The 24,469-nt window shown below is 40.3% G+C and overlaps 1 protein-coding gene and 1 long non-coding RNA gene across 5 annotated transcripts in view; one reads left to right on the forward strand and one right to left on the reverse strand.

Annotated features, from left to right (window-relative positions):
* The window catches only part of Ndufaf2 (NADH:ubiquinone oxidoreductase complex assembly factor 2), a 106,215-nt gene that overhangs the window by 65,841 nt on the left and 15,905 nt on the right, over positions 1 to 24,469 (forward strand). For 2 of the 4 annotated variants that reach the window (XM_040729134.1, XM_040729133.1), the window contains exon 3: positions 10,574 to 10,614. In XM_040729134.1, the coding sequence (XP_040585068.1) occupies positions 10,574 to 10,614 (41 nt within the window). Of the gene's footprint in view, positions 1 to 10,573; positions 10,615 to 12,791; positions 13,050 to 13,349; positions 13,594 to 24,469 lie in introns of those variants that run through there. The other 2 variants (XR_005870009.1, XM_040729135.1) reach the window with 2 other exon arrangements.
* Positions 12,765 to 16,039, reverse strand: LOC121133215. The gene is made up of 2 exons (XR_005870010.1): positions 15,981 to 16,039; positions 12,765 to 13,023 (listed from the first exon to the last, which is right to left on the reverse strand). It is a non-coding gene; the product is annotated as an uncharacterized LOC121133215 (long non-coding RNA).

Here is a 24,469-nt window from a genome sequence, read left to right on the forward strand (position 1 = left end):
TACAGGACCTACCTCAAGACTTTACATATAGTAAGGTGGATTTTATGGTATTTTAAGTGGTACATCTCAGACATTATATACATTCAAGCTTCAACACTGTTCATCTCCAGAATGTTTTTCATCATTTCAAGCTGAAACTGTCACCCTTAAAAGTTTGACCACCATTCTACCATTTATTGTTACGAATTTGACTATTCTAGACATGTCATGTAAGTAGAATCAGATTGTAATTGTCCTTTTGCTCATGGCTATCTATGTCACAGCATGTATCAGAATTCCATTCCCTTCTCAGGGTGAATTGTAGACCCCATTGTACATAGTTACAGTTTATGCATTCATCTACAGGAGGACACTTGGCTTGGGTTGCTTCCATCCTTTGGTTATTGTGAAAGATAGTGCTATAAATATACATATATAAACATCTTTAGGTTTAAACCTAACTGTAAATAGTTAAAATGAATTTAAGTCTAAAAAGACCACATGAAAGGCAAAACTCATCAGAATGTTATAAAAGATAATTATATTGAACAATTTTTTTCTAATTGGCATTTAGAGAACATTCCACTAAGCATTTAAAAATTTATCTCCTCACCTTGCATCACAGGTTCTTTCTAAAAATGTAGCCAGTACTAGTTTTATGAAGCCAGGTTTATCCTGTTTATCAATCCTGACAGAAAGAATAGAGAGATAATATTATAGACCAGGATCCCACATCAACAGAGATACAGAAGTTAGTAACTCAGTGTCAGCAACCTAAACCTGCACTATATCAAAGGTGAGCCAGCTGTGCTGTGTATACCTGTAATCCCAGTATATAGTTAGTTTAGTCAGGAAGATGACATAATGAGAGCTGTTCCAAATAAAAATAAAAAGGGGACTGGGGAATATAGCTCCGTGGTAGGTCACTTGGTGGCATGTGCAAGACTCTTCATTTAATCCCCAAAATACCAGCCATCCCCAAGTATTAGATCATGATGACTATATGGAATTATTCCAGAATAATGGGTTGTTTTAACATTAGAAAGTCAAAGACTGGGAAGATGGCTCAGCAGGTAAGTGCTTGCTATGCAAGCATGAAGGTCTGAACTTGGGTCCCCAGCACCCAGGTAAAAAGCTAGCTGTCATGCCTATAACTCAGTGCTGAAAAGCAGAGACAGAAGGATAATAGGACTCACTGGCTAGCCAGACTGACCAATCAGTGAGTTCCAAGTTCAGAGATACCCCATCTTAAGAAATGAGGTGCAAAAGGGCCGATGAGAATAGTTCAGTGAATAAAAAGCATGTGCGACCAAGGCCAACAACTTAAGTTCAATCCCCTGCCCCCACGTGATAGAAAGAGAGAACCAATTCATGTAAGCTGTTTTCTGACACACACACACACACACACACACACACACACACACACACACACACACACACACCTCCCAACACATGCACGTGTGTGCATACACACACAGTTGCGTGTTTTTTTAGTGTAGAAAGTGATAGATGACCTCTGATGTCAACATCATATCCAGAGGCATGTAAACACCCCTAGCTCTTAAAAACTATGCTGATTATGACTTGATTATATCAACATGTTGTAAGCTTAGAATTCCTAAAATACTTTTTGAACAAGAATAAGATTGGGAGATTAAACAATGTAAACCTGCTTTATCAAGACAGTTTGATGCTGAGAAATGTTAGAATTTAAGAATGGGTGAAAAATTGAACTCATATTTCACCATTGTAAATTCCCTCAAACTTTTGTAAATTGCTGGCTGGAATATAAAATAATAGTGCAATAGCTTTGGAAAATAATTTATTTTTATAAATGTGAACATATACCTACCCAAGGATTAGAAATTCTGCTAGGTATTTACCCAGAGACATCAAGACATATGTCTTTCTACCTAAATACTTGTTCCAAATTCTGTGTGGAAGCTTCAGTTTCCCTGTTTGTAAGCTGCTAAGCAATTGTCCTGTTTCTGTGCAATGGGGTAAGGTACAGCAACACAAGAGTCAGCTGATGAGCTTACTTGGTTTTGTGTCACTGTATGTAAGTGTACCAAACTTGAGCTACTCGAAGCAACATATTCTTTTTTTTTATGTTTTTATTTAAATTAGAAACATGCATGCTTCAAATGTCAATCCCAGCTCCCTCTCCCACCCCTCCTCTCTTGTCCCTCCACCCACCCCAACCCCGCCCCAGCCCAATCCCCACATCATTCCCCAGGGAGGCTGAGGCCCTCCTTAGGGGGATCTCCAGAGTCTGTCATTTCATCTAGGGCAGGACCTAAGCCCTTCCCCATGTGTCCAGGCTGAGAGAGCATCCCTCCATGTGGAATGGGCTCCCAAAGTTCATTTGTACGCCATGGTGAACACTAATCTAGTACCCAAGGTCCCAGAGATTTCTGAATCCTCCTCACTGACACTACATTCATAGAGTCTAGATCAGTCCCCTGTTGGCCTCACAGCCATCAGTCTGGGGTTCAAGAGCTTCCCCTTTGTCCAGTCAGCTGTCTTTGTGGGTTTCACCAGCACAGTCTTGACCCCTTTGCTCATCACTCCTCCATCTCTGTCACTAGGTTCCGTCAGTTCAGTGTTTAGCTGTGAGTATCTGTCTCTGCTTCCATCAGTCACTGGATGAAGGTTCTCGGATGGCATATAAGATAGTCAACAACCTTATCATCAGGTAGGGGCTATTAATGTAGTCCCTCTGCTATTGCTTAGTTTTCCAGTTGGTGTTATCCTTATAGATCTCTGAAAAATCTCACTAGTGTCTGCTCTCTCCTCAAAGCTATAATGACTCCATCTATTATGGTATCTCTCATCCTGCTCTCCACTGTTCTTACCCCGACTCAACCTTCCTGCTCCCCCATTCATCTTCACACCTTCTCTTATTCCCCTTCTCTTTTTCCAGGTTCCCTCTCCCCTCTCCCCATGTTCCCAATCTGCTCAGGAGATCTTGCCTCATTCCACTTCTCTTTGGAACCTCCCAGTTTCCCAGACTCACTGGCCCTGGGATTGTAGACTGACACTCCCTGATTCATGTCTAAAATTCATATATGAGTGAGTACATACCATGTTTGTCTTTTTGTGACTGGGTTACCTCACGCAGGATGGTTTCTTCTAGTGATGTCTATTTGCCTGCAAATTTCAAGATTCCATTGTTTTTTTTCCACTGAGTTGTACTCCATAGTGTAAATGTACCACATTTTCTCTATTCACTCTTCATTTGTGGGGCATCTAGGTTGCTTCCAGGATCTATCTATTATAAATAATGCTGCTATGAACATAGTGGAGCAGACATCCTTGTTGTATGAATAGGCATCTTTTGGGTATATGCCTAACAATGGAATGCTGGGTCTTGTGATAGACTGAGTCGCATTTTCCTGAGGAATCTCCATACTGATTTCCAAAGTGGCTGTACAAGTTTGCACTCCCACCAGCAATGGACAAGTGTTTCCCTTTCTCCACATCCCCTCCAGCATAAGCTGTCACTGATGATTGTGATTTTAGTCTTTCTGACAGGAGTAAGATGAATATTAGGGTTGTTTTGATTTGCATTTCCCTAATGGCTAAGGATTTTGAGCACTTTCTTAAGTGTCTCTCAGCTATTTTAGACTCCTCTATTGAGAATTCTCTTATTTAGTTCAGTCCCCCACTTTTTAATTGGTGTTTTGGAGAGTAGCTTCTTGAGTTCTTTGTAAATTTTGGAGATCAGCCCTCTGTCAGATGTGGGGTTAGTGAATATCTTTTCCCAATCTGTGGGCTTCCTGTTTGTCTTGCTGACTGTGTCCTTTGCCTTACAGAAGCTTCTCAGTTTCAGGAGGTCCCATGTATTAATTGTTGTTCTCAGTGTTTGTGCTACTGGTGTTATGCTCAGGAAGCAGTCTCCTGTACCAATTTGTTCAAGGATACCTCCCACTTTCTATTCTAACAGGTTCAATGTGGCTAGATTTATGTTGAGGTCTTTGATCCATCTGGACTTAAGTTTTGTGCTTGGCGATAGACATGGATCTATCTGCAGTCTTCTACATGCCAATATCCAATTATAACAGCACCATTTGTTGAAGATGCTATCTTTTTTCTATTGTATAATTTTAGCTTCTTTGTTGAAAATCAGCTGTTCATAGGTTTGTGGATTAATCTCAGGGTGTTCAATTCGATTCCATTGGTCTAACTGTCTATTTTTGTGCCAATACCAAGCTGTTTTCAGGACTATAGCTCTGTAATAGTGCTTGAAGTCAGGAATGGTGATGCCTCCAGATGTTGCTTTGTTGAGCAGGGTTGTCTTGGCTATCCTGGGTTTTTTGTTTTTCCATATAAAGTTGAGAATTGTTCTTTCAAGGTCTGTAAAGAATTGTGCTTGAATTTTGATGGGGATTGCATTGAGTCGGTAGATTGCTTTTGGCAGGATTGCCATTTTTACTACATTGATCCTACCTATCTAAGAGCATGGGAGATCTTTCCATTTTCTGGTGTCTTCAATTTCTTTCTTTAAAGACTCAAAGTTCTTGTGATACAGGTCTTTCACTTGTTTTATGTTGTCTGTGGCAATTGTAAAGGGTGATGTTTCTTTGATTTCTTTCTCAGCCCTCTTATCATCTGTATATAGTAGGGCTACTGATTTTCTTGAGTTGATCTTGTATCCTGACACTTTGCTGAAAGTATTTATCAGATGTAGGAATTCCCTGGCAGATTTCTTTGGGTCATGTATGTAAACTATCGTATCATCTGCAAATAGTGAAAGTTTGACCTCTTCCTTTCCAATTTGTATCCCCTTGATCTCGTTTTGTTGTCTTATTGCTCTAGCTATATGATGTATGGGGAGAGGGGACCTGATTTTAGAGGAATTGCCTTGAGTTAATCTCCATTCAGTTTGATGTTAGCTGTTGGTTTGCTGTATATAGCTTTTATTATGTTTAGGTATGTTTCTGTTATCCCAGAACTCTCCAAGACCTTTATCATGAATGGATGTTGGATTTTGTCAAAGGCTTTTTCAGCATCTAGTGAGATGATCATGTGATTTTTGTTTCTCAGTTTGTTTATATGGTCGATTACATTGATAGATTTTCATATGTTGAACCATCCCTGCATCCCTGGAATGAAGCCTACTTGTTCATGGTAGATGAGTTTTCTGATGTGTTTTTGGATCCAATTTGCCAGTATTTTTTGAGTATTTTTGCATCAATATTCATGAGGGAATTTGGTCTGAGGTTCTCTTTCTTAGTTGTGTCTTTGTGTGGTTTGGGTTTCAATGTTATTGACGCCTCGTAAAAAAATTTGACAAAGACCCTCCTGCTTCTATTTCATGGAATACTTTGAGGAGAATTGGTATAAGCTGTTCTTTGAATTTCTGGTAAAATTCTGCACTGAAGCCATCTGGCCCTGGGCTTTTTTTGCTTGGGAGCCTTTTGATGACTGCTTCTATTCCCTTAGGTGTTATAGGTCTATTTAAATTGCTTATCTGTCCTTGATTTAATTTTGACAGGTGATATCTATCCAGAAAGTTGTCCATTTCCTTTAAATTTTTGGATTTTGTGGAGTACAGGTATGACCTGACGATTCTCATCATCCGTTGTTATGTCCCCCTTTTCATTTCTGATTTTGTTAATTTGGATGTTCACATTCTGCCATTTGGTGAGTTTGGATAAAGGTTTGTCTGTCTTGTTGATTTTCTCAAAGAACCAACTCTTTGTTACATTAATTCTTTGTATTGTTTTCCTAGTTTCTGCATTATTGATTTCAGCCCTCAATTTGATTACTTCCTGGCATCTACTCCTCCTGGGCGAGTTTGCTTCTTTGTGTTCTAGAGCTTTCAATAGTGCTGTTAATTCTCTAGTGTGACTATTCTCTAGTTTCTTCATGTGAGCACTTAGTGCTATGAACTTTCCTCTTGGCACTGCTTTCAAGGTGTCCCATTAAGTTTGGGTATGTTGTGTCTTCATTCTCATTGAATTCTAGGAAGTCTTCAATTTCTTGTTTGACCCAGGAGTGGTGCAATTGTGCATTATTCACTTTCCATGAGTTTGTCGGTTTTCAAGCAGCATATTCTTATTACCCCAGAATTCTGTGAGTCAGGAGGCCAAGCAGAGCCCATCTGGGTTCTTAGCAAAGATCTTGTGAGACTGTGATGACGGTGCCAGCCAGGCAATGATCTGCCTTCTTCCCACCTGGGTACTTATTGGCAGCATTAGTTCTTGAAGTTTTAGGAGAAGCTTCAATTTTTTACTGCATACTCAAGAAGCCACACTGAATCCTAAAGGTCACCAGATAATCCTTGTATATATGTCAAGATATTCTTAAAGTTCAGTTACCAGAAAATGACTCGTTCACAATATGTCTTCTGAAGAATTTCTCAAATTTGAAGAAGTGCCAACTCTCAGAACTGGTGAGGATCTCTTTTTTCTTCCTTCTTTCCTTCTCTCTCTCTCTCTCTCTCTCTCTCTCTCTCTCTCTCTCTCTCTCTCTCTCTCTCTCTCTCTCTCTCTCTCTCTCTCTCTAATTATGAGACTTTGAGACTCTTCCTTGAGTGAAACAAATATCTCTTTCAAGTTTAGGTGCATACTGTTAACATCTTTATACTTTTGATTTTGCTTACCTGCTAACCTGGTGGTAGGATATCTAATTTACCATAGATGGATGGCAGTGTTTCTGGAAGGATGCTGCAGAGATTTGAAGAAAATATGCCTCATGAAGTATTCCTCTTCCTGCTTCTTTTAGTCTCTCTACATGATTAACGGGAGCCTTAATTGCATGCTCACCTTTATACTCACTATAGTTGGTGTGTACCAATGGGAAAATTAAGTTCATGCATAGTGATGAGAGTGCAAATGAGCGCTGATGAAAGACTACTAGGATCCTCGGGTTTTAACTGTCCGTCCTTTTGCTGAATTCTCTTTAAACAATAGTAACATTATAAAGAGGACCAACTCAGAAATCAACTTACAGACATTTTACCAATGGTAAGGACATTTTATGATTCATAATTGGATAGAGTTACTGTTTAGATTGTTTTGAGATTTAAAAATCATGCTTTAATAGTTTTACTTCCCCGCCCGCTTCTTCTGTGTGACCTGTGGTAGCTGAGGAAGTGGGTCTGATTGTCAAAATGAGTGATCACATGGGCAGTGTCCAGCTGTGGTCTTTACTAGATACATAAGAAACAGTATTACCATCAGCCATCATCTAAAGATGTTTCCGTATCTGGTATTTGAAGAATCACAAATATACAAGGCTATTGCAGCAATTAATATTTATGTATTCGCTTAAAGCAAAGAGCATTAAATGATCATCTAAAATGAAGCCTAGGGAAGCCTCTGGTTCCTCCTCAGAGAATGATGTACTGTGACCGTGACTAGGTGGCACTCAACACTCAGCATCTGGGCTCTATTACATTCTTAAATTCACAACTGGGTATTTTAAACTTAAAACCAGTAAATATCATAAAACACATTTCAATACGATATAAGTTGTTGACACTGAAAAATTTAGTTCTATATAATTTTCATGCCATAAAATGTTCTTTCAAAAGTAGTGTTTAAAGATGTAAAACAAGCAATAGTTTCCCCCAGTGTCTTCACCTTTATTAAAGCCTTTTAAAATGAGGAGTAGGGCTGCAGCCTCGTGGTAGAGTGCTTGCCTGCCACAAGGCCCTTGGGTTCAATCCTCAAGTACTAAAGTAGACAAGAGTTTTTTTTTGTTTGGTTTTTGTCTTTTGTTTTGGGTTTTTTTTATGCTTCAGGTTTATTAAAACTTCTTTTTCCAATCATGGAAGAAATCTGAAATTGCTGGTTTGTGTATTTACTAGTAAAACAGTTATTCTGTAGTTTTTTCTCATAATCATAAGGTGCTTTATGTCACTATACATTTTTTCATCACAGTCTCATGCCCACTGGTATGTAGCTATATACTCTAGGTTATACAATAATCATTAGTAAAGGATATACTAGCTAACTATGAAGTTTGTTTTAGGCATTATGGTAGTGGTTTGCATTCGATGTATATGTGTTGCTGAGCAGACTATACTAAATGACAGTCCTAGAGGTTGGCACACATTTTCTTTAAAGGACCAGATGGTACTTTGAACTTTGTGGGTCATTTGGGCTATTACTGTTGCTCAATTCTGCTGCTGTAGCCATAGATACAAATCTGCATGGCTGTGTTTTGATAAAATTTTATTTATAGACACTGAAAATTTAAGTTACTCATAATTTTCATATGTCATGAAATATGCATCTTTTGACATTTTTTAAAAGCACATAAAGATGTAAAAACAAGCAGTAGATTGAATTTAGTTTGAGTCTCAAATTTGCTGAACACTGTCCTGGTGGTTGATTGTTCTGAACTAAGTTTCTAATGTGAATTAAAGCTGAAGAATTATCTGAAACTTTTTAAAGGTCTAGGACTTATACTGAATGATTTTAAATCCAACCTCTTTCCTGAGGGGATTCCACAAATAACTTACTTTGTTGTAAATCACTTCTTTTCCTTGATGGCATAGCGGGATTTTGATGTCACTAAGCCATTTTTTTCTAATGGGCAAGAAGAAGTTAATAGTTCTTAACAGTGAATGTGTGTAGGTGTGTATGTGTGTGTATTGGATGTGTCTATTCAGTTAGTGTTAAGTACCTACTTTCTCAAGGTATTTGTGTGGCAGAACGATAAATTTCCCATTGATGTACTCTAACCTTGACAGACTATAGTCATATAAAATCTAAACACATTTTGGTTCAGAAGGGCTGAATAGAAGCTAAAGATAGTAAAAAGAGAATGCAGAAAAGAACCAGAAGCAGGAAAGTTCAGAAACAGAGTAGAGGGTGCTGAACATGAACCTGTTAGAGATGCACATATGGGGTCAGTGCAGGAGAGCACAGCAAAGGAGCAGTAATTCCAGCCCTTGGCTGAGTGTCCATTTCTACACCCACGGCCATGCAAAACTAGACTTTGCAGAAAGGCAGACCCTGACGTTATTTGCATGGTAAAGTGCATTTACGGAAAGCTGACTTGAAGAGTGGTTTCTGCTCTAACTTCAGCCCGTTCACCAAGTATAATTTCCAGCTGCTCCTGGATAATTATGTAAGCGTGTTGCTCAGTCTGTCCTGGCCAGTGTATAGAGAGGGGTTGACGATTTGTCATTTCTGACGTGCTGAGGCTTACAGTAACACTCCTGCTTTGGTGACTTTTGACTGGTGAAAACTGGACAGACTGCTTAGGAAGGCATGGTTGGTTTCAGAGCCAAGGGCAGGAGCAGATCTGGTTTGAATCCTACCTAATCCTAATCCTAATGTTCAAACCTGGAGAGTTATCTAATTTCCCTATAAAATAAGGACACTTCACAGTTTCATAGAGAAGATTGAATCAACTAAACTTAGAAAACTGTTGTTACCTAGTTTCTAAAGTGGTAGTTCTTAACATGTGGGTCTCCACTGCTTTGGGCTTCGAATGACCCTTTCACATGCTGGCTGTGGTGCTGCACACCTTTAATCTTACACTTCTGAGGCAGAGGCAGGAGGATCTCTGTGAGTTCAAGGCCAGCCTGGTCTACATAGCCAGTTGCAAGCCAGCCAGAGTTATATGGTAAGACCCTGCCTCAAACAAAACAAAACAGAAAAACAAACATAATAATAAGAATGCATTTATATGATTACATGCTAAGCAATGAGCTGAATATATATGTAAATATAAAAATCATGTAGCCTTCATAACAGTCATTTGATATAGCTACCATTTTAATTTCCTTTTTACAGAATGAGAATCTGATGCTTTGACAATTAAATGAGTTGCCCTGGGCCCCTTTAGCTGGGAATTGATGGGGGTGAAAGGAGAGCCCAGGAAGTCTGACTCTAGACCCTCGAGTGAGCTTTGTAGCTGTTCTGGAGGTGGCTGTTCCTTGCCCTTCCCTCTGCTGCAGTGTCTAGTAAGTGGGCACTGAACCAGTGTCTGTGTCCCACCTCTGCCACCTGTCTCCCGAGAGTTAGAGGAAACCATGATGACTTTCTCCAGCCATAGAAGGCAGCTACCTCCTAGAACACACCAAGAAAGCTTTTAAATCCTTGATGGGGGCAATTGCAAATTCAGATTTCCAGAATATTTTAATTTTGACATTGCCTTAAACTTTATTGTGATTTGTCCTTCATACCATAGACTACATTGAATTCTGATGAGCTGTGATTTTGAAGATTTGAAACTGCCCTCCTGACAGTCTAGTATTTTTTTTCACAACACAGATCCCCCACCTGACATTATCCATCAATGTGTTTACTTGCTGTACCCCACTTCCCAGTATATGTGCTGCAGTAGATTGAGGCATCTCGTCTGCTCAGTACATCACAGGGGTTCAAAAGTATCTCACAGGCACGAGTGATTAGAATGTTCATCTATGGCCAGCAAGATGGCTCAGCAGATAAACTTGATGATCTGAGTTCTGTCCCCAACAGAACTGGTGGAAGGAGAGAGCTGACTTTGACGAATTAACCTCTGATCTCCGCACATGCTGTTGGGTCCCCGTTTAAAAAAATATAAAAAAGGAAAAATGTTTAATTTGGGTAAATTATGGCAGTCACTGAAATGCTGTTTTTCATTGTAGCATGGATTAGAAGAACAAGAAAGACTCCGCCTACTATGGAGGTAAGAATACATAGAAAGTATTCAAAGAGTTTTATGCTTGTAATGCTGTGTTTCTCAGCTAAACAGTTGTACTACTAAAGATACATAAATTCTTGGGAAAATATAACACATCTCAGAGTATTAGTTTTACTCTGTAAGAAATAATTCTCAAGTATTTCTAGTAGAATAATATAACTATAATATATTAGCATTGCATAGTACTAAAATATTGAATGATAAAAATACATGCATGTTTTCATCATGTATTCTTATAATAATTTTCTTTATTCTTAAGAATTTCATGCATGCATTCAATGAAATATGACTATATACACTTTTCCATTTCTCTCCACCGTCTACCCCATATCTCCCATCATGCCCTCTCTCCACTTAATGTGTCTTTTTGTTTTTCTTCTTTCTTTTTCGATCGTCCATTGAGTCCCTTTAGCACAGCCACTTTGTGCATGGACATGGAGCCAGCCACACAATTGCACAGGAACTTACCCTCAAAAGAGAGTGATTCCCCTCCCCCGGCATCCCTCAGGTGCCAATGGCATCTCAGCACGGGCTGGGGCCTGGTGAGCACACTGCCCATCCATACATGCTGGGGTTTTGGCTAGTTTGACCTTGTGAAGATAACCACAGCTTCTGTGATTTCCTGAGTGCCGTTAGCCACGTCATGTCCAGAAGATGGCATTGTAAAGCACTTCTCCCCATCCCTTTCATCCTGCTCTTCCATGGCCTTCCCTGAGCCTTGGAGTTGGCAGGTGTTGATCAACCTCTTGTTCTCAGCACCTAACAAAATGTATGTCTCTGCCCTGACTAAAGCCACTGTGAAAAGAATCTTTGCCAAGGCTGAGAGCAGCCCGGGTATGTAAGTATAAATGTGAATATTTCAGAAGACAATTTGGCTACAGGACTGCAATACATGAACATCTTGTGGAATTTTTCAAAAATATGAAAACACTTTCTCAAGGGGAAAAAAATTTCTAAGCCAATTGCCTGTAATACTATCCACTCAGAAGGCTGAAGCAGGAGGATGGCTAGTTTGAGGCCACCCTGAGAGCCTTGGGGAGACCAGTCTTTAGATTTTTAGATTAGTATGTTTGAAGCCTCACAGTTTGTTATAAACTCAGATACTGTGACATTACTATTTCTCTCAGGGAACTGTTTCTAGTACAGCTCTTGGGGTGTTCTTCTGGCCAACCTCCACCAGAAGCTTGCTGAGTCCATCCCTGGCCTCCTTATACCTGCCCTGATCTGTAGAGGAGCTCCTGGGACTCTGTGGGGTCTAATGCCATCCACAGACAGACATACCTGTTTATATATAATTCCTCTTACAAGGTTCATTAGAATCCTAGGATGCCTCGCCAAACTCCTTCCTTCTTTTTTTTTTTTTTTTTTTTTTTTTTTCTGAGATGGTTTCTCTGTATCGCCCTGGCTGACCTGGAACTCCCTCTGTAGAGCAAGCTAGCCTCAACCTCAGTGATCTGCCCGCCTCTGCCTCCTGATTGCTGGAATTAAAGGTATGTGCTGCCACCACCTGGCTGTCTCCTCAACTTCTTAACTCGTAGATTTAATCACTCCTTTCTTGAGTACCCTAGCTTGGACACCTTAATACGCCCTTAGAATTTGGCATTCAAGTTTATTGTTTCATCTATTCATCTTTCTGATGGCATCATAAACAAAGTAATTCAGGAATTAAGCTTTACTCATTTTTGCATAATAAGCACCTGATGCAGGCAGGGCTTGATTTGTTATTGTGAGGTTGGTTTTTATAGACAGATTTGAGTGATTAGCTTGAGTTTCTATCCACCAATTTCAGATGAACCTTGTAAACTGAACGTATTTCCACATTGCTTGCTCTGTTTTCAAGGAGGTTCACATTCCGTTACAGTCCATCAGTGTGGTTCGGCACCTGTTCTGCAGTGTAGTAGGAATTGAGCTCTTTCACAACACTAATGAAGTAGACTTCCTAATCCTTACTTTATTAGAAGCTATTAGTAGCAAATGTTTAAAAAATATTGTTCTTTTCAGACTAGCAGAAGAGTTGGAAGCACAATAAATGAGCTTTTCTGTTTGAAAAGTGGCCATGCTTTTTGCTAATTGTTGATAAAATGCATGATGATTCAGTGATATGTTTACAGACAGTAAAAAAGAGAGGCACAATATTAGTGGTTTGCCTACTTTATTTTCAGTATATGCTTCATGAAAGGGAAAAGGAAGTTCGAAACACCAATAAAGAAAAGCCAGTCAAAACTGCTTGGAAATGGTGCCGCTGTAGTTGAGGATGTGTAGATGCACTCATCATGGCTTTGGATCCTTGCTACACCATGGTCTTGGCTCTGGGCTGGAAGTTCCAAAGACTCATTTTGTCCAATGGTCATGGAATTGATACGTGAACTCCATGTACTGGTTTACAATGGGAAACTATCAAAGCACAGAGCAGAAGCTTGGTTAGTATTCAAATGAGGGGAAGTAGGTAAAATTAACATTAATTGTGTCATGTTTGTTTAATGTTGCTTATCGACTCCACCTCACAACTGAGATAGTCTGACCCACAGAGGTGCAAATGGTTGAGAGAACTGCATGTTGTTACCAATCTGTCTCTTCATACAAGCAGAACCTTGTGGATGGTTAAGCTTCCACTCTTGGGGAAAGTATTTGTCTGAATTGTCCACCAGCATTTGTCCCTTGGGTCTCCTTTTCTCTCCACCACCCCCATTCTGAATGACATCCCTCTTTTATTATTACAGCTGTTGGACTATAGTCAGACGCTGCCAGCCCGGCAGGCTTTCATTGGTTTCACCTTCCCACGCCTCTGCTCTGGCCTGTAATGTGTCGATTTTGCAGCTTAACATTCAGAGAAGAATATTGCTTCTGAATTCTCGATACCTATTTCAGTGTTTTCTCCAAGTGACTGACATTGACGGAGTTCTCTGTGCTCAGTGTTATTAGGATCATTCTATAAGTTGCCAAAATAAAATGTCTAACGGTTGACATTTTGCGTATATAGCCCTACTTTCCTATTGACTTAAATTCCAAAGGTGGACTATGTGTTCTTTTGAAAGGTAGACACCCCTCTTAGCTTAAACATTGTATTTTCAGGAATATGGTAGAAATTTATAAGGAAATTGCAGCATGTTTACACACTGGGATAGCATCATTAATTAAAAATGAGTGAAGTAGAGCTGATGTCTGAACATGGGTAAACCTCAAAAAACATGGTATTGCATACAAAGAGCAAATCACAGAAGATTCCATACTGTATGTCATTCATTTAAACTTGAAAGTAGGGGAAGAATAATGGGCATTCAGTTACACACGAGAGTTCACTTTTACAAGTCTGGTGGAAATGACAGCAACAGGATGTATTTGAAAAGGCAAAGATGGCAGCTATGTTTTGGAAGCTAGAAAGCATGCAGACAAGTGGTAACAGCTTTAACAAAACTGTCAGGAAGGAAAGCCTAGAAGTAACCCAGCTTAAACACAGAATTCAACATACTCAATAGCAGGCAGTATCTTGAAACTCTGAATGTGGGTTACCTGGTGCTAAAAACTAGGAATTGATTAGAAACATTTTAGACATATTTAGATGCCAGCCAGTTAGGAAAAGAAACAAAAAAGTTAGATATTGCAATTTTCTTTTATCAAAGTCATCACTGATTCAGGAAGTCATCTCCAGATACTAAAATTATTGGTTCCTATTCTTTGGAATAATAGGTCTTCATGGCATGAAATCATAGCCCCATGAATTACTTATTAATTATAAAAAGGGAAATAGAGCTTCATAATAGACAAATCTGGCAGGCAAAACCCTAGGCAGATGGTCAAATGTTTTACTATGCCATAGAAAACTGATGTTAGGACTGCCTCCTTGTTTGAGGCATAGAATGAATCATCATCCATAAAATAATCTTCCAAAATGCATAACCCTAATATAGTCATGAGGAAATGACCAGAAAACCTAAATTGGGAAACATTCCATCAAACATCAGACCTGTCATATCAGTGTCATGAATAACTAAGGTAGGTAAACCTCACATCTCAATTGTGTAGGACTTTGCTATGAAGGACAGTTAGAGATAACTGGTAAAGTACTAGAAAATAACATGTGTCCGTGCTAAATCTGCAGAAAAGGATGCTGTTAGATTCTCTTCATGATAGTGTGCGGCCAGCTGGAAAGTAAGTTCATTCTTGTGAAAGAGAAAACAGTCTAGGCAGTGAAGTAATGTTTACTCGACAAATCCAAGGAAAAGAGAACATCCTGAAAACTAAGCAGTTGGATAGCAAGGTGGTTCATCGGGTAAAAGTGCTTGCCATGCAAGCCTTCCAACCTGAGTTCAGTTCCCAGATCCTAAGGTTGAAGGAAGGATGGGCTTCTGAATGTTGTCTAAGACCTCACACACTCTGTGGCGCATGCGTACACACGCTCATACACAAAGGATAACAATAATAGCAACAATCAGGGTAATGGCAATGATATTGATGAATACATTAAAAAGAAATGCTGAAAACAGTGATTAAATGAATATGAGACCCTAATTTTCTCACTCCTGAGATCCTAGGACCAAAATAAGCAGGCCTTCATGCCCCAGGCAAGGTACTAAGAGATAACTTTCTCAGTTTCTGAGCAGCAGTAAACAACCTAAAAGCTCAGTAAAGGAAGTTGAGTCAATAACCTCATAATGGATCTGCCCATCAGATTTACATAGAAATACTCAACATCTGGGGAGTGTCTAAGATGAAAGACAGAAGCCTACATAAATAAGTAAATAATCAGAAAAGGTAACATGGACAAAGCTACCTTACTGCTGTCCTCAGAGAAATGAAATAGGACCAAAGTACTGCTTAAGAGAAGTACAGTCTCATCACACAAATGGTTTGGAGAAAAATATAATAAATGACATATTTAATGTGGGGGCAAGAAAGGCAGGGAGCAAATGTTTCCCAAAATGGTGAAATGCATAGAAGATGTGATACATCAGAACATGGCAAATGAGCCTTGTTTGTAAGTCAGTATATGCAAAATAGAATTCATTCATTAGCTCCAAAAAAAAAATTGTATCTTAGGGTTTCTACTGCTGTGAAGAGACACCAAGGCCACAGCAACTCTTATAAGGGAAAACATTTAATTGAGTCAGGCTTATAGTTTCAGGGGGTGGTCCATTAGGATGATGGGACATGGCCACGTGCAGACAGACATGGTGCTGGAAAAATAGCTGAGAGTCCTGTATCTAGTAGGTAACAGGAAGTGATCTGAGACACTGGGCAGTATCTTGAGCATATGTCAGACCTCAAAGTCCACCTCCACAGTGGCACACTTTCTCCAACAAGACCACGCCTATGGGGCTGGAGAGAATGGCTCAGAGGTTAAGAGTACTCACTGGCTGTTCTTCTAGATGGTCCTGAGTTCAATTCCCAGCAACCACATGGTAGCTCACAGCCATCTGTGATGAGATATGGTGCCTTCTTCTGGTGTGCAGGCATACATGCAGGCAAAACACTGCATACATAATAATTAAATAAATCTTTGAGAAAAAAGACCAAGCCTACTCCAATAAGGCCACACCTCTTAAAACTGCCACTCCCTTTGGGGGCCATTTCCTTTCAAACCACCACACATGGGTAGAAAGAGAAGTAATCCTAACATGCTGTACAAACCACTAGTTAAAAGAATTCATGCAGAATAATGTAAACATTTAATATTGAGCTGTAACTGGTGGCTGTTGGAAAACAAGGTTGGGATAACTTCATTTCCGATTATAAGGAGTTAATGCACAAAGCTTAAACTGAAGAACAAAGGAATGATGATAAGATGTTACATGGCTGCTGCAGAATGCCTAAGAGCAGAGCCTGCCTTGTAGCTCCCACGCAGTTCTTTGAATCTTTGGTTTGGGCTGTGCTGTGGCCATAAGTGGCAGGTGAACTCTGAGTATAGAGCCCTGTGCTAGCGTGCTTTGCCAGCATACTTGAGCCCTGGCTTTCATCCCCAGGCCTGCAAACAACACCCAGGATCTAGTTAAATGTATGAAGTAGCTGCTATGAGGGAGGGGGTCATAGTATTTTTCATGACAAATGTTTTTGTGACATTAGTCCTACAAACTTTGAATTTAAAAAAAAAAAGAATTTGTTTCATTTTGGGAGACAGGGTCTCACACTGTAGCCCAGGTTGATCCTGAACCCACACCGGTTTTCTTGTCTCAGTCTCCTGATTGCTAAGGTTTTAGAGGCATGCAACAGTATAGACAGCTTAAGCTTTGTAAGCCAAACCATTCTGTAGTAGACTTGGTAGTTACTGCAAAATGCATCTGATTGTGGTTGTATCCAATAAAACTTTATTTACAAAAACAGTAGGCCATTGAAACCAGTTTGCCAATGCTGTCTGCCCGTACCGTTGGGCACACAGAAGCCTCCTATCCTGTATTCAGGTTCAATAGCTTTAAGGAAATCAGTTTCCATATTCTGTCAGCCTTTCATTTAAAAGTCTGCGTAAGAACTCCTAGCCTGCTGCTTGCCATCTGACCTCCTCTAAAATTACTATTAGAAGAGCGAATCTCACCTGAAGGAGAGTCCCTCAAGAGTGAAGTAGAGACAGAGCTTCACAAGAAATGGTCTGAGGAGCAACACAGTTTTTCTTCAGGACACAGACTTTCGGCCAGTCTTCAAGACAATAGCTGCTCTGTCCACCTAGCTAGCTAGCTAGCCACTTAGCATTCTAAAGTTAAATTCACAAGTGTGGAGGTTGTCATGGGGATGCATACACATTCTTTTTGAATTTTAAAATTAACCGAGACTTTTTCTGACATAGAGAGAGAGAGTAAGTCAGATTTGGCTGATCGGGTTTGACAGTCAGGACTAGCTTTGCCAATTAAGTTATATGGTTATATCTCCCATAAATTGAAGAAGCTAAACTGAAGCTCTGAGGCTTAAAACATATTTAAAGTCTGCATTCATTGTGTAATCACTGCTGATGTGGGCTTTGCTACTGATTGTGCCAAGTAAAATGTGACGTGGTTTGTAAAGTCTTAGGACATAAAAGTGCTGCTATTGTTTGTGGGTGTGTTGGATACAGAGAGAGCATGAAAATGACAGGCAGGAAAGGAAACAAGGCCGTTGTTACTGGAGGAGAAAGTGGGAGAGGCCACCAAGGGCTTTTATCATATCGGCAGAGTTTAATCCATTTGATTTGATAGTGGGCACAGGGGAGTTTATTTTTGGACACACACACACACACACACACATATATTTGGTTTTACGAGACAGGGTTTCTCTGTATTGTTTTGGAGGCTGTCGGTCCAGCCCGGCCTCGAACTCACAGAGATCCGCCTGCCTCTGCCTCCCGAGTGCTGGGATTAAATATATTTTTATTCATGAAATATTCTATTTAAGAAGAATACCATTAGGACTGCACTTCTGACTCAGTTAGCAAAGTGTTGCTTAGCATGCCCTGGGTTCGGTTCCCAGTATTGTATAAACCAGGCATGGGGTACAACCTGTCACCCCAATGCTCTGAAAGTATAGGAAGATCTGAAGTTCAAGATCATTCCAGTTTGAGACGCTACCACAATAAGATAAATAAAGAAACAATGGCTTACATTCATATCAAGTTGAGGCAGGCAGGGGGTAGCGCACACCTTTAGTCTCAGCACTCAGGAGGCAGAGACGGGCAGATCTCTGTGAGTGCCGGACAGCCAAGGCCACACACACACGGGGGGCGGGGAGAGTAGGTTGAATCGGTAGAGTAATAAGACAGTCTTTTTTTATATATACATTATAATCTGGTTTTCCCTCCCCTAATTCCTCCCAGCTCCTCCTCACCTACCCACACCCTTCTTTCTCTCATTAGGCATTCTTTTTTTTTTTTTTTTTTTTTTTTTTTTTTTGGTTTTTCGAGACAGGGTTTCTCTGTGGCTTTGGAGGCTGTCCTGGAACTCACTCTGTAGACCAGGCTGGCCTCGAACTCACAGAGATCCACCTGCCTCTGCCTCCCGAGTGCTGGGATTAAAGGCGTGCGCCACCAACGCCCGGCTTCATTAGGCATTCTTAAACTAATAAATGGGATACTTGAAATTCAAACATACTTAAACACTTAAAAGAATTTTCCTAGCAACATACATAGAAAACAAATCAGCAGGACTTGATTTTTGAAATTCCTTCTCAAAGTCATAATGCTTAATTAGGCTTATTATTTATTCAGTTACCCGAATGCCTCACATGGACTTAAAAGTTAATATACTTTCCCTGTGGCCTTCTTTTGCACATACCAACCTATCTAAATGTATTTGACATAAAACTGTTAAGTTTATTTAGTTTCTAATTTTGGTATCTTTTTTTTCTTCTGTGAAACTGAATTAGTCCAATATGATACAATTGTAAAGAAAAACTATCCACGTATCGTATCGTCCTTAGAGATGGGATATTGTTTCAGTTTACACCGGAATGCCAATATGATACAATTGTAAAGAAAAACTATCCACGTATCGTCCTTAGAGATGGGATATTGTTTCAGTTTACACCGGAATGTCATGTGTTCTGTGACAGTGTCGTTCTGCAAGGCTGAAAAGCCTGTTCAGTGACCCGTTCTTCATTCTGCTCCTGGCACTTCCGCACCCCAAGGAAAGAGATGTGGGTGATGACACAGTTTACTGCCACCACAATAAGCAAGCTTTGGGCAGTTTTATATAGTCCTTTGACTGTGTCACACTTCACTCATTTGCCCCTGCCTCTGATAGATGTAAAGGTCAAGGCTGACTCCAGCAGCAGTGCCTTCAGCCCTGTAGAGTACATCTATCCCAGCGTAACTGCGGTACGCTGTAGAGATGTCTCAGGACCCACACCACAGCGCTGCTTCACTTAGTTTTTTACCTTGTTCAAACGTTAGTACTAAACATAATTTTCCTTTCTAAAAGACAGAAATAACAAATGGCCCCCAAAACCTGTGGTGGATTCCACACCGCCCAATTTAAAAAGTGAATTTATTCATACATACGTTGGTGCTTCATTGCTATCGGGGAGCACTTGCCCCTTGGTTCTGCTCTTAACTACCACGGTAAATGAGAACATGCAGTGCCTGCGTGCAACACACACAAGCACTGGGGAGGCTGCTTCTCCCTATGTGCCTTCTTTGCTGTTGGCCTCCAGCTCTGTGAAAACGGCAAACCTTGCTTCTTAGAGAACTGTGGTAAGAGACAAAAGTGAACCCTGGGAGCATTTTGAGTCACCATCCTGAATCTGCTCGTCACTGTAAAGCCAGTCTGTGTCCCTGCTGTAAGTATGTATCATTACTTGTTCAAGAGCTATTGGGAGAATGAGATCCTTCTCATTTTCTACACATTGCTTTTAGGTGACGATTACTAGGAAGCACCTATCAATTCCAAGGCTCTCGCTTTTTTTCAGTCGGGGGTGCTGGTCCCACATCTGTCCATTCAAGCAGTGCTACGTATTTTATTCTTAGCACAGTTTTCCATCTACTTTGACCTTTATCTGACTTTTAAGGAACAGAATATAAAAGATTTTTTTAAGTAAGTTGTAAGTAAGGTGCTATTATTTATTATTTTTAGGTTTATTCTAGCTCAGATTCTTTGATTCATCAAAACATACTAGGTGCATGTTAAATATTGTACAGAATTATTTCTGAAAGGTTAATCTAAGTCATATCAACAACACTCAGTAAGACAAGCCTCATTTAGGTTTGAAAACTGGACTTAGGTACAGATTGGGAACGGTTGAGGAAGTCCAAATGGGAGGTAATGTCTCTAAACCCATACTTTTCTTGTCATTTCAAAAAATATCTTGGTTCTTTTCATGCATCTCCATACTAGAAAAGTGTGATTTTATGCAATCTAAATTTAAAGAAAAGCATGGCTGATACTCACTTGTATGTGGTGTAAGCTTTCATTGGGGAAGACCGTGTTTAAGAAAAGTACATTGGTTTGCATTGGTGATACGCCCTCTAGAAGGCCAAAGCATAGCTGGTCACCTCAGATTTTATTATATTGCTAGGCATGCTTGTTTGACTCTCAAAAAATAGATCCTGATTATGATAAAATGCTAAGCACATGTTAGGTGTCTTACATATTGTTTTTTCATGCATTTTTTGTATTCACGTGTTCAAGCATACTCCATTGCCTTCTCCATCCTAGTATCTCTGTGATGCATTCTTTTACTAGTATTCAAGACAAGTAAACAGATGTGTTATCTAGAATGGGTTCTCAGTCCCTATGATACATGAGCATGTGGAGAAATGAATTACTGGTCTTACAAGTATTTTTCTTTTTAATATAGTAGGAGGAACATGTAATAGAAAACAGAAGAAGCTGACAACAGCACACTAAGAATAACTCAGTCATCTGCACATATGTTTATTTACATGTGGCCTCACATGTTAATTGTCACTTTAATGGCCAACTAGACTTATACTCTGGTCTTCAGGTATTTTCGTTAAAATTCTGTCTAATCTAGATTGTGGTGCAAAGTTATACTTTAAGTGATATTACTGTAAGACTGAAACTCGGAGACTGCTAAAGGGTGAAAATCTAAGATACAGGTATAGCAAGGGTGTTCCTAAAAGGACCTGAGAACACAGGAAATACTCCCAGGAATTGGTAAGTGTGGCTGCACGTGATTCAAAAGATTCTGGGCGATAGAGGAAGCAATCAGGTATAGAATCAGTCTGCAGCACGGGAAATAATCTCTAGAATATATAAAGAAGTAGGAAAACCAAATCATGCAATTAGTAAATGGGCAAGGGAATGGAACAGATACTCCCAAAGGAAGAGATAGAAATGACTAATAAATATTTGGGGAATGTTCAATGTTTACCATCCGGGAAATGTAAATTAAAACTGTTGAGATTCCATCTCACACCAGTCAGAATCATCAAGAAAACAAACAACAAATGTTGACAAGGATGTGGGGGAAGGGGAACTCTGATACGCTGCTGGTGGGGACGGAAACTGGGGCAGCCACTATGGAAATTAGTTTGGAAGTTACTCAAACTGAAAGAGAAGGACTCCAAGTCAGGCAAACACAGAGATGCAGGCACATCTGTGTTTACTGCTGCACTGTTCACAGAGATGGTCAGCAGTACCAATGGATAAGGCAGAGGTGGGATACATACACAGTGAATGGTTATTGGCTCATACAGAAGAATGAAATGATGTCATTTGAAGGAATCGGGTTAAGTGAAGTAAGCCACCACATACTACATGAAAGTGGAAAAGGAACTGTGAGGAGGGGGAAATTTTAAGAGCGGGTAATGGGACAAAAAAAAAGACAAAAATAACACATTTCATCTATGTGCCGAATCTACATTTAAGCACACACATGTGCACACTCACAGACAGGACCAGGAAGCAGAAGGTAGATTACTTTAGGGGGTGGGAGGAAGGGAGGATTGGGGAAGGCAGAGGGGAAGAGGAGAGAGAGAGAGCTCAAAATGAAACCTACTATATTTTATATACTCCAACAATTAACTTTTCAAAAAAATTAGAATTTGTGTAAAAGGACTTACCCTACAATGTGTGGGTGTGCCTTAGAGGGAGAAGTCCTGGTAATTCTGAGAGTATCAAGACTGTACCTGTGTGAAGGTGTCTGTCTGTGAGGGTGTCTGTCAGAACTGCCCCTGTGTGAGGGTTTCTGTCAGGACTGACCCTGTGTGAGGGTGTCTTGTCAGAACTGCCCCTGTGTGAAGGTGTCTGTCTGTGAGGGTGTCTGTCAGGACTGACCCTGTGTGAGGGTGTCTTGTCAGAACTGCCCCTGTGTGAAGGTGTCTGTCTGTGAGGGTGTCTGTCAGGGCAGTACCTGTATCTGGTTTCAGACTGAGGTAAGACACTATTCCTCAGCATGTCTCATTCACTAAATCTAAGAGCCCAGAAATTTGAAAGTTAGTTATCTTGTGAATAATTCATTAATTTTAATGAGTTAGTAAATAAAGTGACTAGCCAGAATAATTCAATGAATGGCAGTCGCTCTTATTTTATTATTGTTTCTACTTTCTATTAAATCCAATCTCTAGAACTGACTCTCATTGGCCTGCATGGGTGCTGCCACCACCCCAAATAAATGAAGTGTTTAAAATACATATATACATACATACATACATGCATACATACATACATACATACAAAAATACATACATACATACATACGTGCATACATAAATACCATAAGACATTTAATTTTATGTGACATTTTACAGAAATAGGTCTAAACTCCACACTCATTCTTTAGTGTGTGTGTGTGTGTGTGTGTGTGTGTGTGTGTGTGTGTGTGTGTGTGTCCATCTCCACTCATCCATGCACATGTGTGGGAGGTCAGAAGACAACTTGTCACAGTCGAGTCTCTCCTTCCACTGTGAGCCCAGAGACTGAACTTAGGTCATCAGTCTCTCACAGCAAGGCGCTCTCCTGCTGGGCCATCTTGCTGTCCATTGTTTATCTTTTGGAAAAAAATCTACATTTGTGAATATTGCTGTTGTATTTTTGAATGTTTATAGAAATTAATATAAAATTTTCTGGTTTTGTCTCTCTATTTGTATAGCCTAGGAGCTACCTGTTTTTCTCCTTGTGATAAATCAATTTAGTATATTTGAATTTTTAAAGTGTAATATTTGAATTTTAGTGATACAGCTTCCTTCTTCTAGACTTCAAGATGGTTTTGAATTTCTAGCCCCCGTGTGAAGAGAAACAAGTTGGTAGGAGGCAGTGCCAGGCACCTCTGTAACTTACCTGTGTACTCTAGTCAGACCGTTTTCTCTGCCTCACTGCTTGCAGATGTAACTTCAGTGTAGTTCTGACAGCATGAAAGAGTTAACACACTACTAACCCTGGTCAGTAGGGGTAGGAGCCAAGGGATGACTGCTCCCTCTCTGTCCCCATTCAGGCAGCGGGCACAGGGCAAGCAATTGAAGCCCATTCAGGCAGCGGGCACACATTTGCCTTGCCTGTTCAGAAGGCCCAACACCCATCACCAGCACATGCTGGTTCAGGCTTCCCTTCCTCCCAGTCTGCCGTGTTGTGTTCCTTTCACTGTGATCCCTTATTCTACATCAGGTGTAGCAAAACCAAAATTGTCTTTAGCAGACATGAGCTCAAACCAGCACCGGTCAGTACCAGGTCATTAAATTCAACAGGTCTACTCATTTTGAAACCTGACTGCACGTCGGTTATGCTGAGCAAATCTGTATGTTCATTAAGAACATGACTGAAACCATGTATCAAAGTGCTTGAAAACTTGGTGACCAAGACTGTCTCAGGGATATGAAATGCTGGAGAGTTGAGCTCACCCAGGTACTTCAGACACCCTGAGGTCTAATAAGCCTGGTATAGCCTACAGCTGTACAAGTTGATCTCATGAAAGAGTTGGGTCTTTTTCTTCCCCTGTGAGTTGTGCTGTAGGTATACCAGTTGGGATTGGGCTCCACACCTCTTAATTGTGACCAGTTGTGATTTTCTGTAATAGTCTCCATGGGGTGAGGAGTACATTTATCTGTGGACATAAGGACAAATGTGTAGCATGTAGTTAGGGATGATGCAGGTTTAGTAAAGTGACTATTGTAGGTCCTCCTCCAAGACCGTTGACCTCACTAGCCCTGGATAGTTGTCTAGATTTCCAAGACTAGACATTGTTTCCCTCTTGTTGTTTGGGTCTTCAACAATTAGAGAGCCTTTGTTAGTTACTGCCAAGGTATGTGTACCACTACCACACCCTCAGGTTATGGCACTCTAGTCATTATGGTGGCTCATAGACAGCAGAGCGGGTAGCACTGTTGGTTGCCGCCCTCCTTGGAAGCGTGCATGTTTCTTCTGGTACCATGAAAGCCTGTCCTCAGGGAGGAGGCTTTCAGGCCAGATCCAGCTTGGGGATCAGCTTG

This window comes from Mesocricetus auratus, unplaced genomic scaffold, assembly GCF_017639785.1.
Source record: "Mesocricetus auratus isolate SY011 unplaced genomic scaffold, BCM_Maur_2.0 Super-Scaffold_100020, whole genome shotgun sequence".
NCBI lineage: Eukaryota > Metazoa > Chordata > Mammalia > Rodentia > Cricetidae > Mesocricetus > Mesocricetus auratus.